At 42.0% G+C, this 19,086-nt stretch overlaps 2 protein-coding genes across 5 annotated transcripts in view; one reads left to right on the top strand and one right to left on the bottom strand.

The window, feature by feature from the left end:
• Positions 1-18,432, top strand: part of LRRC31 (leucine rich repeat containing 31) — a 28,884-nt gene extending 10,452 nt beyond the window's left edge. Inside the window, exons 5-10 of the mRNA XM_003924956.3 lie at positions 1,311-1,478; positions 1,667-1,834; positions 3,732-3,899; positions 6,855-7,022; positions 10,833-11,000; positions 14,024-18,432. Of these exons, the coding sequence (XP_003925005.2) occupies positions 1,311-1,478; positions 1,667-1,834; positions 3,732-3,899; positions 6,855-7,022; positions 10,833-11,000; positions 14,024-14,355 (1,172 nt within the window). The 3' untranslated portion in view covers positions 14,356-18,432. The remainder of the gene's footprint in view (positions 1-1,310; positions 1,479-1,666; positions 1,835-3,731; positions 3,900-6,854; positions 7,023-10,832; positions 11,001-14,023) is intronic.
• LRRIQ4 (leucine rich repeats and IQ motif containing 4) overlaps positions 1-19,086 on the bottom strand; it is a 66,291-nt gene that overhangs the window by 8,440 nt on the left and 38,765 nt on the right. For all 4 annotated transcript variants that reach the window (XM_074405636.1, XM_074405637.1, XM_074405638.1 and 1 more), the window contains exon 6: positions 418-16,932. In XM_074405636.1, coding sequence (XP_074261737.1) covers positions 16,780-16,932 — 153 coding nt within the window. In that variant the 3' untranslated portion in view covers positions 418-16,779. The remainder of the gene's footprint in view (positions 1-417; positions 16,933-19,086) is intronic.

Here is a 19,086-nt window from a genome sequence, read left to right as displayed (position 1 = left end):
AGTGCCACTTTTAACTAGCTTTGTGAACGTGAACATGAAATTAACTTTTCTGAGCCTCAGTTTTCTTATATCTGAAATAGGGACAACCTCCCTCTCAAAAAATTATTGCAAGGATTAAACAATTTCTGTAAAGTACGTACTACATGCCTGATGCATAATAGGTGCTCAATAACTGATAGTCCTTCTTTCTCCATCCTCTCATCTAAAACCACCTTTCTGTAGGTTTACATGATCAATTTAGCCCCACAGTAAGTAACTGATTATTGTGTAGCAGACTCACAATTTTAACATACCATTACCCAGGTGTGAAAAGACAACTTTTTTTATTTTCTATGATTCATCTGATCTTTTTCCTGAAGCTCTATCCTTAGAAAACAAAAAAATGGAATTTCCACCCTGGGCCTGTTCCAAATGTACCTGGTCCAGGAGAGAGTCTGTACTGTTGTTCTGATATTTGTGCCCTTTTCCCTCTCTCAGAGTCATTTCTTCTCTGGAAGGACTTCTGCATCCTCTCTCATCAGGAGGGGCTTACTTATCAGCCATACTCTGTCTTCTTCACTCAGCCTTAATGCAGATGGTTATAGGGAAAATAAATGGTTTCTTGATAAGAGAACATAAATCAGAAGGCATTTCAAAATTGTTATACCCATTATAATTGTTTAATACAAGGTGACAAATGTGTGGCACTTCAGTACCATGACCACTGCAGACATAACTAATGAATCATGAGCTCCTTCTCCAAGATCCTGGGGACACCTCAGGGCTATAGAAAGTCACCCCAGTAGACTGGCAATCGCACACAAAATGATACCTCTTTATTGCTGGCTAAAGATGCCATAACTCCTCGAGAATATGCATTTTAGCACGGGCTTGCTAGACTCCTAAAACTGAATCCATGGAATGAATGAGCAATGGTAGAAGTGGCTGGGCATGGTGGCTCATGGCTGTAATCCCAGCACTTTGGGAGGCCGAGGACAGTGGATCACGAGGTCAAGAGATCGAGATCATCCAGGTGAAAGTGCTGAAACCGCATCTCTACTAAAAATATAAAAATTAGCTGGGTATGGTGGCGCATGCCTGTAGTCCCAACTACTTGGGAGGCTGAGGCAAGAGAATTGCTTGAACCCGGGAGGCAGAGGTTGCAGTGAGCCGAGATCGCGCCATCACACTCCAGCCTGGGTAACGAGCGAAACTCCATCTCAACAACAACAATAACAACAACAAAAACGAACCGTTGTGCTGATTCTGAAATGAATTCCCTGCTTTTCCGACTAGTGACTAAGAGAATTTTCCGGCCCTTTTGCTAACAGGAGAAGCTCTTGAGATGATTCCTGAACTTGAGGAGCTAAATTTGTCTTGGAATGGTAAAGTGGGAGGAAATTTGCCTCTGATCCTTCAGAAGTTCCAAAAAGGGAGCAAGATACAAATCCTGGAGCTTGTGGATTGTGCCCTCACGTCAGAAGATGGGGCATTTCTGGGTAAGCGGAATTTGAAGAGTCTATCCCAGAAAAAAAAGCAAAGATGCCAATTGGATAGGTCGGGAATCTAAGTTTGCTGTGTGTTGTCTTATCCTGAATTTAAAGAGCAGCTCACTATATCCACAGGAGACCTGAAACTCCACTCCTCTTCCTACATGCACTTCTTATTTGGATTTCTTGCCTTTTAGGTCAAGTTCTACCTATGCTGCAAAGTCTTGAAGTACTTGATCTTTCCATGAATAGAGACATTGGTGGCAGTCTAAACAGTATTGCTCAGGGATTAAAAAGTACCTCAGATCTGAAAGTACTGAAGTTACATTCATGTGGATTGTCACAAATGAGTGTCAAAATATTGGGTGAGTTAACAATGGCTGAATTTAAGATTACGTCTATAAATATATATGATATATGTGTAAATATACATTTTGAAAAGTTACTAGGAAACATAGCAAAATATAAAGAGTGGTTGTGTTGCGGAATAAGGTTATGGGTAACTGAAATCCCCTTTAGGCTGGGTGTTATAGTTCATGCCTGTATCCCAGCACTTTGGGAGGCAGAGGCAGGGGAATCATTTGAGATCAGGAATTTGAGACCAGCCTGGCCAACATGGTGAAACCCTGTGTCTACTAAAAATACAAAAATTAGCTGGGCATGCTGGCACGTGAGCCTGTAATCCCAGCTACTTGGGAGGCTGTGAAATCATTTGAACTCAGGAGGCAGAGGTTGTAATGAGCCAATGTGGATGACAGAAGAGATTCCATCTCAAAAAAAAAAAAAATCTCCTTTATATTTTATTTATTTTGTAAATATTTTACAGAGAACATATGTTTTCATGATTACAAAAATAAGCTTTTAATATGACTGACTCTGAAAAGGACAGTATATTTTAGGTTGAGATAAATTGTGAAAAATTCTTTGCTGCTAGAACTACTAGGTTTTCTCTTTTGAAAGTGTCAGCATTATATGCTGAGTCGTAGGAAGGAATTGGTACTGATGAGAAAATGGCTTTGATGGCGTCTGCAGTTAAAACTTAGTCCACTGTAGACAGTAGCCATATTAACAGAGAATAGGAAATGACACTGTGTTTTTCCCTTCAATTTATAGAGACTGTAATATTCACTGGCAGCTTGAATAAGTCTAAAAATCTATATAAACTCCAATGCTCAAGTGTAATAAGAGAGGATGCTCAAGTGTAGTTGCAGGATTCATGTCAAAACTCTTAGCAATCTATGCATATCTTAGGGAGTGTGTGTGTGAAATCACGGTCAGGTCCACAGAGGGCCAGAGGGTAGGAAATCTACGCTTATTCGTCCTTTGGTCTTTTGTGAACACAGTGTGCTCTCTCAGCCTCCCTTACTGCACCACTGCCCCTCTCCTGCTCCATACCTTCTTACCACCTTGTAATATGTCAGAATGGGTTTTTTCTTTCCTTTCCTTTTTATTCTTTTTTCTTTCTTTTTCTCCTTTTTTGAGACGGAGTCTCGCTCTGTCGTCAGGCTGGAGTGCTGTGGTGAGATCTCAGCTCACTGCAATCTCCGCCTCCCGGGTTCAAGCGATTCTCCAGCCTCAGCCTCCAGAGTAGCTGGGATCACAGGTGTGTGCCACCCTGTCCAGCTAATTTTTATATTTTTTGTAGAGACAGGCTTTTACCATGTTGGCCAGGATGGTCTCTATCTCTTGACTTCATGATCCACCCATCTCAACCTCCCAAAGTGGTGAGATTACAGGCATGAGCTACTGTGCCCGGCAGAGGTTTTTCTTTTTTTAAGAGATGGGAGGCGCAGTGGCTCATACTTGTAATCCCAGCACATTGGGAGGCTGAGGCAGGCAGATCACAAGGTCAGGAGTTCGAGACCAGTCTGGCCAACATAGTGAAACCTTGTCTCTACTAAAAATATGAAAAATTAGCCGGGTGTGGTAGTGGGCACCTGTAATCCCAGCTACTCAGGAGGCTGAGGCAGAAGAATTGCTTGAACCCACGAGGTGGAGGTTACAGTGAGCCAAGATCGTGACACTGCATTTCAACCCAGGTAATAGTACAAGACTTGTCTCAAAAAAAAAAAAAAAAAAAAAAAGAAAAAAAAAGAAAAGAAAGAAAAAAAAAAAGAGAGAGATGAGATCTCACTATGCTGTCCAGGCTGGTCTCAAATTTCTGGGCTCAAGAAATCCTCCCGCTTTGGCCTCCCAAGCAGCTGGGACTGTAGGTATACTATTGTGTCCAGCTATCAGAATGGGATTCTGACTTTCTTATAGATGCTGCTTTTAGGTACTTGAGTGAGCTGAGGAAATTAGATCTTTCCTGCAATAAGGATCTAGGCGGAGGTTTTGAAGACTCGCTGGCTCAGGTGGTCATGCTAAAGAATCTGGAAGTCCTAGATCTTCACCAGTGCTCACTAACAGAAGATGACGTGATGTCACTGAGTAAGTATATATTGCACAGCAAAGAAAGACTTTTGGAATCTTGGCCTATGTTTGGAAACTTGGAAAATTTTAATATGTACACTTAAATTTACTTTTTATGAAGTGATTGGAAAGATGACTTCATAAAAGTTCTGTGAATGCCCCAACATAGTATTTGGCATGTATTAACTGCCCAGTAAATGTTAGTGAATCTCAGTTTCTCCTATCCATGTCTGCAAATGATAGATTTGGCACTTAGGGAAATTTTTGAATTTATGTTGCTGTTTAGAAATAAATCTCGGCCGGGCGTGGTGGTTCATGCCTGTAATCCCAGCACTTTGGGAGGCCGAGGCGGGCGGATCACGAGGTCTGGAGTTCGAGACCAGCCTGAACAACATAGTGAAACCCCATCTCTACTAAAAATTCAAAAACTAGCTGGGCGTGGTGGCCCGCGCCTGTAATCCCAGCTATTCAGGAGGCTGAGGCAGGAGAATTGTTTGAACCCAGGAGGTGGAAGTTGCCGTTAGCTGAGATTGCGCCACTGCATTCCAGCCTGGGTGACAGAGTGAGACTCTGTCTCAAAATAAATAAATAAATAAATAAATAAATAAATAAATAAATCTTTTAGTGTCACAAAGTTGATTGATTACCAACAGGTTACATATCTGTAACCAAATGCCAACACAAAGCATATTGAGGCTCTCTGAATAACAAGTGATGTCAAGCCACTCAGATACAAGCAAAGTTATAGAAAAAGAGTCAGTGGGGTGGTACATGATGGCTACACATTATAGCTTTAGGAAGCTACCCTTATTTTCCTACTGCAAACACAGTTCTGTAATTACAACATGTAATATAGAAACACAATTTCCCATAACAAACAGAGCAAGCATAGTCTTGAGATTAAGGGTTTTATCCCATCTGTGGCCACAGTAAGCCTTCAATGTACATCCAGAATCTGACCATGGCTCACCATCTAGACCTCTACTACCCTGGTCCAGGTCACAGTTGTCTCATGCTTAGATTATTATAAGAGTCTCCCTGTCCTCTCTCACTCTGACTTCATTCACTCTCCTCCCTTCCCCCTCACTGACTCCACTCCAGTCACTGCCCTTGCTGATTCTCAGACACGCCAGGCCTGCTCTGGCCTTGGGCGCATGCTCTCTCTCCAGGTCATGGGCAATTCCAGGCTAGAGGTGTCTGGTTTAGCATCTCCCCACTGCTGAAGCACAGGCACCCGCACCTGGTGGCACCAAGTAAGTGCATGTTGAATATGTGAATGAATGAATGAGGTCACATTGAGAATAAAAATACGTTTTTGGTTGTTTATAGTACAATTTTGGGAGGAAGACAGCAAAATAGGTTTCTAGGTCTAACGTCTGTCTTTTTAAACCCACTAAAGTATCTCTCAGACTCTTATCTCTCAATTTGGGAAAATGAGAAGAGTTCAAGGCTTTCATGAAGATTTTAAAGTGACAAAATAATCCCTTTTTGAGCTCTGCATGGATCCTTATGGGTTCTTACCATCCCCTTTACTTATCATAGCCCGAGCTTCATACCTAGGAAGACATTCATGAGTTATCGGCCCACCAGATTCCCTTGGTACAGCTAAATAACATGAATACCACATCCCATTTTGTTATTCAGTGCTGGAGGACCTCAATTGTTCCCACTGGTATAACAGAGGACTAAGCTTCCCTTACCTAGGTCTTAGGTTCACAGCCGCCGACATGGGTGAAAGGCCCTGGGAAACTAAGAATTATTCGGTAACTGTAATAAATTGCATTGTTCTCCTTCTGCTTAATTTTGAAAAGATTGAAAGGAAAATACATCCTGCTTTACGCTTTATGATGTTAAATAATTGAACATTGCTTTATCCGATCATTGTAAATTGCTCCAAAGAAATGGAAGTACAGATCCTTTAAGCAGTAGCTGCTGATGAATCCTCTAATGGTGTGGGGCACTGTGCCAGAGGCTGTGGAAAATCCCAGCCATCAGGGAGCTTCGGCATAGCAGGGACAGGAATAAACCAATACATATCCAGACTCCATGGTGAAATACAGAGTGCTGAGAGGGAGAAATAGTCATACCTGTTGACTTGACAAGTGCCCACCTGCCTTCCCTGCCTTTCCCCTTTCTCTTCCCTCACCTCTCTTCCTCCTCCCACAGACATTTGTACCTCTGATGTTCCAGTAGTTCCCCATTCTGGGAGTGAGGTAGTTCCTGTACACACAGAGCTTGCCTTTAGTGAGGGAAGACAGAAAACAAATATATCAACAAGAAAATATCACATCATGGTGGGTGCTGTGATAGTGACCAAGGGGTGACTTTGGTGTGGGTGGGTCTACAAGGCTTCGAGGAGGTAAGCCAGCCTTGGAGAGATCTGGCGTACTGCATTTTCTGCCTTGGTAAGAGCTGGGGCTAAGGCAGGAAAAGCAGCCAAAAGATTGTGAACAAGGGGTAACTCCTAGCCGAGCCCCTCAGGACCATTTACTAGAGTGCTGTTAGCAATAGGTGTCTGTGCTGATTGCTTGTTTTCACTGCCTTACTGGTACTTACATTCTGACAAAAGAATTATAATTTCAAACATTAATCGAGCAGTTAGTATGTGCCAGGCACTATACCAAGCACTTGGTCTTCACCTAGACATTCTACCTTTACAATGACCATGTGAATTAGAGAGGTTCAGAGAGGTTCATTAACTTGTCCAAAATCACACAGTTCTTTAGCAGCAGATCCAAGATCTAGTTCTCTGTCTCCACAGCCTTTGCTTTTCTAGCCTGGAAAGGAGCTTGGAAGTTGGAAAGCCCACACAGCATGCTGGGAAGATGGCTGGATTGGGACGTGTAAGGGAGGGAGGGCGGGACTGGGGAGAGCTGTATTGACTGACAGATGAGACAGACTGTGGGAACCAAACACCCAGAAGACTCTCTGTGAGATGGTGCCTAAAACATGTCACTGTCGATATTTTAACAGCCCAGGTCATTCCTCTACTCTCAAATCTTCAAGAATTGGATTTATCAGCCAACAAAAAGATGGGCAGTTCTTCTGAAAACTTACTCAGCAGGCTCCGATTTTTACCAGCATTGAAGTCATTAGTCATCAACAACTGTGCTTTGGAGAGTGAGACTTTCACAGCTCTCGGTAAGAGATTTACCAGATCCCTGCAGGAACCACGCAATAACGTGAGAAGGAGACCTCTTTTCTCTCTGTGTTTCATTCCGAGGCTCAGTCAAAGTTGTGAAGTACTAATTTGTCTTCTTTTCAGGACATACTTCTTAAAAATGACCTTCTGAAAGTCCACAAAAATGATTCTGGTATAGGCAGCATTTTTGTTGTTGTGTTTTGAGACAGTGTCACCCACGCTGGAGTGCAGTGGTGTGATCTTGGGTCACTGCAACCTCTGCTTCCCAGGTTTAAACGATTCTCCTGCCTCAGCCTCCCCAGTAGTTGGGATTACAGGTGCATGTCACCATGCCCGGCTAATTTTTGTATTTTTAGTAGAGATGGGGTTTCACTATGTTGTCCAGTCGGGTCTCAAACTCCTGACTTTCAGTGATCCACCCTCCTGGGCCTCCCACAGTGCTGGGGTTGTAGGTGTGAGCCACCACCCCTGCCCATGGTATGTGCAGATTTAACGTTTAAAATTTAAAGTGTGTATAACCAACCTGGGTCGTCCAGATCCATGGTAACTTGTGATTTTCCAGAGGTGTCAGTATGAGTTGGGATTGCTGGGGATCTGATGGGAAACTCGGGCATTTACTAGTGTAGGAGGCTAGCTGATTGCCAAACAATCACTCCGCACAGGATTTATGTGCTCTCTCGGGAATCTGGGTATGCCTAAGGTCACAGATATGTCCCAGCCTACATCCGGGACCTACTGAAGCTGAAAGTTCTACCCATTTGGTGACAACTGCAGTGTCAGCAAGTAAAGGCGGGTGGCGTTGGGGACCCTGGCACTGTGTGTACAAACTGCTGGGTGATCTATTTGGAAAAGTGCTACCAAGTCTCTCTGTTTCAAAATATCTCCCTTTACTTGCCAGCACTGCGCTTGTCACCAGATGGGCAGAACGTAACAACTGACATTTATTGAGCATATCCTGTGTGCCAGCCCCCTTTCCAAGAGCTTTACACGCATTACCCAATTTAATTCTTTTTTTTTTTCTTTTTTTGAGACGGAGTTTCGCTCTTGTTACCCAGGCTGGAGTGCAATGGCGCGATCTCGGCTCACTGCAACCTCCGCCTCCTGGGTTCAGGCAATTCTCCTGCTTCAGCCTCCTGAGTAGCTGGGATTACAGGCACGCACCACCATGCCCAGCTGACTTTTTGTATTTTTAGTAGAAACAGGGTTTCACCATGTTGACTAGGATGGTCTCGATCTCTTGACCTCGTGATCCACCTGCCTCGGCCTCCCAAAGTGCTGGGATTACAGGAGTGAGCCACTACGCCCGGCCTCCCAATTTAATTCTTACAACTGCATAAGGCATGCGCCGTTGTTCCACTTTATATTTTGCAGACAAGGAAACTGAAACCCAGAGATGTTAAGTACATGAGATAACCCAAGGTCATTAGAGCCAGAGCCAGGAATTGATTTCAGACAGTCTCATTCCAGATGTTTTAGAACCGGAAAATGTACTGAAGGCTACATATCCTGGGACTTTTCCCCATCCACACATGTGGATAATGAGATGAATGATGCTGAGGGAGCCCTGGGAGTAGGGCATGGTGAGGACAAAGTCTACAGGAGCTGAACAAAAAAAATGGGCTGAACAAAAAAAATGGGCTGAACAAAATTCTCAGGCTAAAAAGGAGGGCAAGAATGCCCTAAATAAGGCCAGGCGTGGTGGCTCATGCCTGTAATCCCAGCACTTTGGGAGGCCAAGGCAGGTGGATCCCCTGAGGTCAGGAGTTTGAGACCAGCCTGGCCAACATGGTGAAACTCTGTCTTAAAAAAAAAAAAAGAATACCCTAAATACAGAGTTCTTCAAATCTGTGGGTAAATAGTATACATTCATTTTTATTAATATATAATAATAAATAGCTACTCATTTGTATTAATTGAATGCATTTATTGCATTAATAATGGCCCTTGTCTGGTTGACAATACAATTCATTTTTAAGGAAGTGCCAACTGATAAAAAACACTTGTGAGAGGGTCAGAGAGAAGGACTCCATTTTCAGCATTATCCAGGAAGCACCCAAATCCAACAACTCCAGTCACGTGTATGGGTACAAAAAAGAGTTAACACAGCAGGGTTGACACTGCTATCCCTGGAAAGGCCTGCTGTCAACCAGAAAGGCTGGCCCTTAGCTGATGGCCCAGAACTTGGAATTTGGGGGTGTTCATACCATTTCCTAACTGACAAGGGTAGTTTACTGTGCCTAACCTCTTTGCACGAACAACATGGTTTCTGTTGAATGTGAGCTTTTCTTTTGTGAGCATGGAAGTTTGATATATGCTGGGCATAGGGTACCTAGATGACTGACCCCCAGTAAAGAGCTCTGAACTTGGGGGCTGGGCGCGGTGGCTCACGCCTATAATCCCAGCACTTTGGGAGGCCGAGGTGGGTGGATCACGAGGTCAAGAGATGGAGACCAAAGATGAAACCCCATCTCTACTAAAAATACAAAAAAATTAGCTGGGCATGCTGGCGCAAGCCTGTAGTCCCAGCTTCTCGGGAGTCTGAGGTAAGAGAATTGCTTGAACTCAGAAGGTGGAGGTTGCGGTGAGCCGAGATCATGTCATTGCACTCCAGCCTGGGTAACAAGAGTGAAACTCCATCTCAGAAAAAAAAAAAAGAAAAAGAAAAAGAAAAAAGAACTCTGAACTTGGGCCAGAGGCAGTGGGTCACACCTGTAATCCCAGTACTTTGGGAGGGTCTTGCTCTGCTGCCCAGGCTGCAGTGCAGTGGCACTATCATGGCTCACTGTAGCCTCGACCTCCTGGGCTCAAGTGATCATGCCATCTCAGCCTCTCCAGTAGCTAGGTCCACAGGAACATGCCACCACACCTGGCTAATTTTTGGATTTTTGGTAGAGATGGAGTTTTACCATGTTGCCAAGGCTGGGAAAAAAATTTTTTAAGGAATTAATGGTCATTAGAAGGCATAGGTCTTTCTAATTATAGCTGCATAATCAATGAATCATGATCAACTAGGTATTACACTAAATTATATCATCTGACATAAATCTACCATTCAATTTGAATTAAGTAAATGAAATAAATACATATTTCCCTACATCACTTTTAGAAGAAAAAGTTCCATTTCTCCTTAATGTAGATCTCTGTACTATGAGTAACGGATATTCTTACTAAATATTATAAAAGAATATATATTTTCCCATTGAACACATTATTCTCTAGAAAGAAGACAGAATAGTTTAAAGTGCAATTAACTTGGGAAGAAGATATTCCAGTTAATTTTAACTTTGGTGGGGGGCAACTGAAAATTAAGCAGAAAATCTTTTACTTTTCTTTAAAAATCTTTCCAAAATATATTAGTTGCCTTCCTTGGCTGCAATGATTGCTGTGAAGTAAACACAAATACGTTTTGGTATTTCAGACCCTTAGGGTGGGTTGGCCCATCTGAATTTCAGCAATGACTTTGCAGTGGAATATGTACCAACCAGGACACATTCTGGAAATCTTGATTAGCTGTCCAAACACTTTGTGTTTCTCTCCTTCCAACACGTGAAGTGAAGGAAAGAAACTCCAGTTGGACAGTAAATTCCAATTTATCCAGTTTTTGTTTGCTAAAGTTTCCAATATTCCTTCAAATAAAAACAGACAACGTACATTGACGCCATGAATTTAAGGCAGCAGAAAATGGTCTTTACAACTTTCTCAACCGCAGTTAGACTAATATGTTGGCCTAGACCAGTTTCTTCAAATCCAAAGCTTACAATCTCTAAGAAAACCTAAATTACTGCTGTTCTTATCATTACCACTTTTAGCTGAAGCCTCCGTTCACCTCTCTGCTCTAGAGGTATTCAACCTGTCTTGGAACAAGTGTGTTGGTGGCAACTTGAAGCTGCTTCTGGACACACTAAAGCTTTCCACGTCTCTTCAAGTGCTGAGGCTGAGCAGCTGTTCCCTGGTGACAGAGGACGTGGCTCTCCTGGGTGTGTATTTACTTGTTCCCAAGTGGTCTTGGCACACAGTACAGAGGGTACCACCCCTGCAAAGCATGGAGTGGGGAGGTTGGGGAGGTTGGGGAGGCATGAGACCTAGGGTGAAGCCCTCTGTGTGGATTCCCTTCTCCCCAATATCTGCTGAGAGGTCTAATTAGAATGAGCAAAGGCAATTCTAAAACCACATGGCAGTGGAGGATGTTCATAAAAGGATATGGATATAGATAGGTGAGGAGGTTCCTGAAAGGCAAACAGCTCCGCTCCACACCTCCCCGGTCCATGAGTGTTCTCACTTGAGTCGTCTACCTTTCGCCCCATCAGCATGGTTCCTGTACTACTACTTAACTTTTCCTTTAAATTGACTCTAATTTAAATGCTTTTATTTAAACAGGAAACTGATTATCGCTGTCACTGAAATACAGACATCATTTCCTATAGATATTAGACTGCTGATGGCTTTGATTAGAGGCTACCTCTCTCTATTAGAAAAAATGAGAGAGGTTAAAGGCATACTGTAGTACCAATCTGACACTTTTTCCATGTCAGTCTAGAGAGATGGAAAGACAATTGAATAACTTTTGCACTGTGGGATTCCGGTGAAAATATTCCAAATATTCCCTAAAATCATTCTCTGCGTCCACTTCCCATTATGAAACAATGAATCAGAAAGTACTACCTTTGTCTCCCAGCTAGCCGTGTCTTCTCACCTCAATCACTATTCAGGCATCAGCTGCCAGAATTCCAGAGCAGTGAGCACGTCTCCAAATGAAGGGCCAGAACAGTCACTCCAGGTAGTTGTATCTGTGTTCTCAGTGTATATACCAGTCAGTTTTGCTATGACACGACACATGGGCCTAAAAATTATGTATTATGCAAGAATTATACTGTAATAACCACAGGACTTACGGTTGGAGGCACCACACTGGAACACTTCATCAGTGGCATATTTTAAGAAACAGAAGCTATGAAAAATCATAATATAGTTTTACATGTTAAATAGTTAAGGAATACGCCAATATTACACTTTCCCCTGAGAAAGACCTGAAGTTTGTCTGTAGAAGTGGCCTGTCTAGGAATTCAAGACCGCAGTGAGTTATAATTGCCCCACTGCACTCCAGACTGGGTGACAGAGCAAGACCCTGTCTCAAGAAAAACCAACCAAACAAAAGAACATACATAAAACTGAAATGTGGCATTTCTGGATTGGATCCTGGAAAAGAAAAAGAATAGGTGCAGAAAAATGGGTGAAATCTGAATAAAATTTATATAGTTTAGTTTCACTGTATAACCTTGGAATATTATTTGATGGGCATGTAGTATCTATTTGAAAACATAAAATTTAGCTTTTTTTTTTTTTTTTTTTTTTTTTTTTTTTTTTTTTTTTAAAAAAAAGAAGTGGCCTGTCCACACTTCCATTGGTGGAAAGAGGATATGTGGATGGGTGAGGGTTGTTGTACTCATGAGGTATGTGCATGTCTGCATTTTGTTTATTTTATTTATTTATTTAGAAGGAGTCTGTCTGTGTCACCCAGGCTGGAGTACAGTGGCTCCATTTCAGTTCACTACAACCTCTGCCTTCTGGGTTCAAGCAATTCTCCTGCTTCAGCCTCTCGGGTAGCTGGGATTACAAGTGCACACCACCATGCCCGGCTAATTTTTGTATTTTTAGTAGAGGTGAGGACTCTTTCCCACAAAGAAAATTCCAAATTTAGATGGCTTCAGTGGTGAATTCTATGAAACAATTGAGGAAGAAATAATACCAATTTTACACAATCTTTCTGGAAAATAAAAGAAGAAATGGGATATGCTTCCCTTTTCAGCCAAACCCAGGAATCGATGCAGAGATCAGGTGAGGTGTATAGAATCTCAGAGTTGCAAGGGATCTTGGAAGTCTCCTTGATCCAACCTCCTAATCAATAATCAGAGAGAAATCCTTCTCACAGGCTCTCTACTAATGACCACCACGATTCTGCCTGAAGTGTTTCAAGTTTGCCCCAGCGTTATAGAGAGACTCTTAGCAGGAGGAAGCCCTCCCACTAGGCCCCAGTCTGTCTTCTGGTGTCTTTCAGCCAGTGCGTCCGTCTGCGAGCTGAAACATTCAGCTCTTTCTTACTCACGTCAGCCCTACAGTGTTGGGCAACAGCCAGGTCTCCCTCAAATTTCCTCCCTCTAGGACTGAACATGTCCTGGTCTTTCAGTCCTTCCTCACACGGCATGGCTTTCAGATCAAGGAGAATGCTCCAACTCCAACACTTTCACTTGCCGACAGTTTGATTCCACAGTGAGTTTGAGAGCTCAGCCACCCGTGCATCCATTCCTGGGTTTGCCTCAAAAGGGAAGCATGTCCCATTTGCCTTGGTTAGCTCTCCTGCCTTCTCTTACAGAAGTCTTTACTTCAGCATTAACTTCTTTATTTTCTGATCAAATAGCTCAGATTGTACATTAGTTATCATTTTTAAGTGCCATTATAGGTAGTACTGATATGTTCTATTCAAAGGGAAAACTGCCTTGTGTATTGGGGTTCTCTAAGGTGAACTGAAATTATCCAGGTATGTTCTGCACATGGAAAGTTGCTCAGTGAAATAACTGTTGAATGAAGAATGACTGAATGAATGAACAATGGACAATTAAACAATATAAGCAGCAAGAAGATTATTTACAAATGGTCCTTAGTTAAAGCCAATGAGCCACCACTCTTCACATTTAATTAGAGAAAGTCTGTAGGAAGAGCTGGGGCTCCAGTGGAGCAGAGAGCAAGAATTTGACCAAAAAAAAAAAAAAAAAAATTATTGGGTTGGGATTTGGAAAAAGAAATAAAAAAGCTTGTACATGGGATGTACAGACAGGAAATCTGTTACTAATTTCAGATGTCCTGAATGAAGCTGCTAATAACAAATTATTACTAATTACTAATCGTGTCATTCCTAGTCCAGAGATAGTTTTATGGGAAATGGGAATAGCCATGGCCGACAGTATTCTTGCATGTTAGCATTTAGAATGATTTTCTTTTCCAGCATCGGTTATACAGACGGGTCATCTGGCCAAACTGCAAAAGCTGGACCTGAGCTATAATGACAGCGTCTGTGATGCAGGGTGGACCATGTTCTGCCAAAAGGTGCAGTTCCTCAAAGGGCTAATCGAGCTGGATATTAGCCTTAGACCATCCAATTTTCGAGATTGTGGACAATGGTTTAGACACTTGTTATGCGCTGTGACCAAACTTCCTCAGATCACTGAGATAGGAATGAAACGATGGATTCTCCAAGCTTCACAGGAGGAGGAACTAGAATGGTTTGACCAAGACAAAAAAAGAAGCATTCACTTTGACCATGGTGGGTTTCAGTAAGCTGATTTCCCATTGTCCTACTAAGCTACAAATCATTCTCCAAAGGAAAAGAACATGAACAAATTCCAGTGTCATCAACTGAACATCAACTTCTGAGCCATTTAATGGAACTTCTATTAAAGAGCTTTGTAGATCTAGGTATGTAATATCTAATGTGAACATGCCGTTATTCTCTGTCTTATGATACAAAAATGGCCTTTTTCAGTAGCTTTGTTTTGGATATATAATTAGTTCCTTTACTGTTTAGAAGCCTTGCAAAAAGTGTTTAGATTCTGGTACTGCAAGTGTTTTTCTCTTGCCCAGAAATGTTTGCCTTCTCTTTTCCTACAAGTTAAGTGTTCTAAATATAAGTGTGTGTGTGTGTGTGTGTGTGTGTGTAATTCTAAAGTGAAATAGAATTACACTAGCTAATAGTTTCATGTATCATTACTATTATTATATCATAATGTGGTCTATGTAGGTTTTTATCTGAAAGCGTCCCCTTCTATGGTTTATTATTTTATGTTCTGGTGCATTTTATTTCAGATATAAACCATGGACAGTAATGATAGTCACTGACATACAAATCTTAGTAAAAAGTAGTTAAAAATTTAAAACTCAGTATGAAAAATATGTCTTGTTAGAATAAATTAAAACCTTTAATGTTTAAAAAGATAAATTGTTTACATACTGCCTTTAGGCATTTCTTTGAAATGGAATTTGCCTCATCAAACTTCTTTAATTTATTAGTGACACTTTTTGTGTTGCTCTAAACTATTTTTGAAATTTTTGATTTTCTTTTGCTAGAGCATGAATGTCATTGCATGGCAGAGATGTTTGTCTACACATTTCTATTCTGACATGCTTTACTCAAATTATGTTTTGCTTTCTTCTTACTACACTAAAAATTAGTATTGTAATCACTGCCTGAAAAACATGCAAATTTAAAATCAACACTAATCCAAATTAAAAAGTGTTCAGGATGAGGAAGTTTTGAATGCTATAAAAGGAAATATTTTGGGCTGCATGATATAAAAGAATACCATGAATTCCCTGGGCATTCCCATGATTTCCATGAGTACCTATGCAGATGCAAAACCTACACATGAATGTTCCCTGGCAGCTTTGTTAATAATAGCAAAAAAACTGGAAACAATGAGTAAAAGGTTAAACAAACTGTGGGACTATGCAGTACTCCTCAGCAACAGAAAGGAACAAACCACTGACACATGCCACTATTTGGATAGACTTCAAGTGGATTATGCTGAATAAAAAAGCCAATCTGAGTTACATACCTTGCATTTCCATTTATGTGACATTCCCAAAATGACAAAATGATGGAGATGGAGAACAGGTTAGGAACTGGGAGAGGAGTAGGCAGTAGGTATGGCTACAGAGGAATAGCACAAGGGAAGCTTGTGGCAATGGAGCAATTCTGTGTCTTGATTGTAATCGTGGTTACACAAAGCTCTATGTGACAAAATTGCATAGGATTATACAGACACACACACATACACAAATGAGTGCACTGTTGATTGTACCAATGTCAATTTTCTGGTTTTGTTTTTGTGCTACAGTCATGCAAGAGGTCGGCATTCAGGGAGGCTGAGCAAGGCATGGACCTACCTAAGCGTTTCTTTAGAACTTCCTGTGAATCTATAATTATTTCACAATAAAAGTTTCAAAAGTAGGCAGGATGGGTGTGGTGGCTTTATGCCTGTAATCCCAGCACTTTGGGAAACCAAGGCGGGCAGGTCAGTTGAGGTCAGGAGTCCAAGACCAGCCTGGGCAACATGGTGAAACTCCATCTCTAACAAAAAAATATAAAAATTAGCCAGGCATGGTGGTGTGTGACTGTAGTCCTAGCTACTTGGGAGGCTGAGGCACAAGAATTGCTGGAACCTGGGAAGCGGAAGTTGCAGTGACCCAAGACTGCACCACTGCACTCCAGCCTGGGCAAGAGTGAGATCCTGTCTTAAAAGAAATAAAAAATAAACACAGGAAAATAGTATAATGAACCCTCGTGTACTCATCACCTTATTCTATAGTTGTCAGTGTATGGCCAATCTTGTTTCACTTGTATTCCTACCCACTTTCCCCTCCCCATCCCATATTATTTAGAAGCAATTCCAAGGTGTCATATCATTTTATCCTTAAACATTTCAGTCAAAGTAAAAATCATTTATTTGGCTGGGCGTGGTGGCTCACGCCTGTAATCCAAGAACTTTGGAGGCCAAGGTGGGAGAATCACCTGAGGTCGTGAGTTCAAGACCAGCCTGACCAACATGGTGAAACCCCATCAGTATAAAAAAAATTTTTTTAAATCATTTATTTTTACACATAAACATAATTTTATGAATAATTTTAATGTAGTAGGCATCTAATTGCTAGATATTTTGCCTTAATCCATCAAGGTTCATTACCCCAATTTATCAATTTTTAGGATTATTTCTTATTTTTCTTTCCTGGTATTTCTTTTACATCCTTCTTTCCTTTCTTATCTTTTGGAGATGTCTTTCCTTTCTTTCGTGCTTTTATTAGTTCACTGAATTTCCCAAATCCTTTCCGTACCATTATTCCACGCCACCATGCCTGCATCTGAAAACAAGATAAACTCAAATTCAGCATCGGCTGTTATCATGATGAATAGGAGATCGTTAAATCTCTTTTTTCTAATAGGTAGTCTTGAAGATGTAGACAATGGGATGTGATTAGAACTCTAAATTTTATTTTCTGTTTTTCTCAACTGGCCAGGCATTCAGGCAAATTTTTAAAAAATGCCTTTATTGCTTTTATGTGCCAGGTCCTGAAAAGTTCTAGACTTTTGGGCAACAACTGTGAAATAACTGCCTCAACTTTATGGAGCTCACATTTCAGTGAGAGAAGAGACAGTAAGAAATAAATACATGAATGTTTAATTTGACAGACGGTGATGAGTGCTACAGAGAGCCACTGTGCATAGTGAGGGGATCTGAGTGCTCTTCCCTGCCTTCCGGCTCCTTACTGGGCTGTCTGTGCTCCTGCTTAAAGCCAGCCCTCACATGTTCCCTGGATCCCATCCCCTCCTACCTGCCCAGCAACACCCCTCCTCTAGTAGTAGACTCATCCAGTGGCTCCCCATTTCTCTCAGAATAAAAGCCAAAGTCCTTATATGGCTTACAAGGCCCTCTCTGATCTGCCTCCCCAAACCTGACTCCCATAACCTCTTAAATCCTCTTTCCCTGGCTCACTGTGCTCCAGCCATGCAGGCCTCCTCCCTGCTCAGACACAAGGGCACAGTTCTCACTCAAAACCTGTACATTCGCTGCTTCCTTTGCCTGGAACTCTTCTCAGTATTCAGATGGCTCCACTGCTTCAAGGGTTTGCTCAATTATTGCCGTGGACTAAACTGTGTTGCCCCAGATTAATATGTTCAAGCCCTAATCCCCTAATCTCCAGAATTTGGAGAAGGGGCTATGGGGAGATAATTAGATTTAGATGAGGTCATGACGGTGGGGCCCTCATGATGAGATCAGTGGCCTTATAAGGAGAGACATCAGAGAGAGCTATCACTCTCTAGTGAAATATCTCTCTCCCACTCCCTCTCTGCTGATGAGGACACAGGGAGAAGGGAGCTTCTACAAGCCAGGAAGAGAGCCTTCACCAGAATCCAATCATGCTGATACTCTGACCTCAGACTTCCAGCCTCCAGAACTGTGCGAAAATACATTTCTGTTGTTTAAGACACCTGTTCTACGGTATTTTGTTGTGGTAGCCTAAGCTAAGATTGCCATCTTTTCAATGAGTCCTACTCTGACAATCTTATTTAAATCAATTACTTCCCCACCTCCACACACTATAGGCAATTTCAGTTCCCCTTAGGCCAATTTTTTTTTTTAATTTAACAGTAGCACTCTTTAACATAGTATTTAATTTTACATTTTATATTTCATGCTTTTCTTTTCCTCCTACTAGATTTTAAGTGCTGTGAGGACAAATATTTGTTTTGTTCACTGATGTATCTCTATGCTTAGAACAGTGTCTGGTACATAGTAGAAGCTCAATAAATGTTTGTTGAATGAATGAACAAATGAAAGAGGTGGATGGGGGTATGCTGTTTCATATAAGGTGGATCAAGGAGGGGGCTCTCTGATAAGAGGCCATTCAAGCAGAGATGGAATGAAGTGAGGGCCAGAATCTTGCCCATATCTGGGGGAAGCATCTCTGGGCACAGGGATGTTAAGGCGCTGAGCCAGAGCACGCTTGGTCCTTGGAAGAACACCAGGGATCTGCTTGTGACTGAAGCCCAGTGAGAGTGGGAAAGATGAGTTGGGGTGTGAAAACAGCAGACCAACCAGGATCCAGGGGACAGCACTGCTCTCCAGAAGCATTTTGGAAATTTATGGAGCTTTTTGTGGTCTTAAGTTTAAGCAGTCTTCAATGTGTGGCCTGTACCCTGGTCTACGAAGCCTTTCCAATGGTGTGCAGGCATGGATAAGTTGAAGACAGCCCATTTCCTGAGCTGTATCCCTTCCTAAAATCATCCCGAGAACATAACTGTGGATCCCCCATCCCACTTGCCCCTCTGGTGCTCCACAGGGGGAGGGTATGCCTTGCACCCACCTGAACACCTGAGTCTTACTATGGTGCATTGCCCGGTTAACCAAGTGGTTAACTGGTTAACCAATCCTTTTGCAAGACAGGTGGTTTCTAATTCTACCTTCAAGAAAACTAAGGTAAGACTAGTTGACATGTCAGCTAAGACTTGCTATT

This window comes from Saimiri boliviensis, chromosome 9 (genome assembly GCF_048565385.1).
Source record: "Saimiri boliviensis isolate mSaiBol1 chromosome 9, mSaiBol1.pri, whole genome shotgun sequence".
Taxonomy (NCBI): Eukaryota; Metazoa; Chordata; class Mammalia; order Primates; family Cebidae; genus Saimiri; species Saimiri boliviensis.
This window is presented reverse-complemented; position numbering and strand designations above follow the sequence as displayed.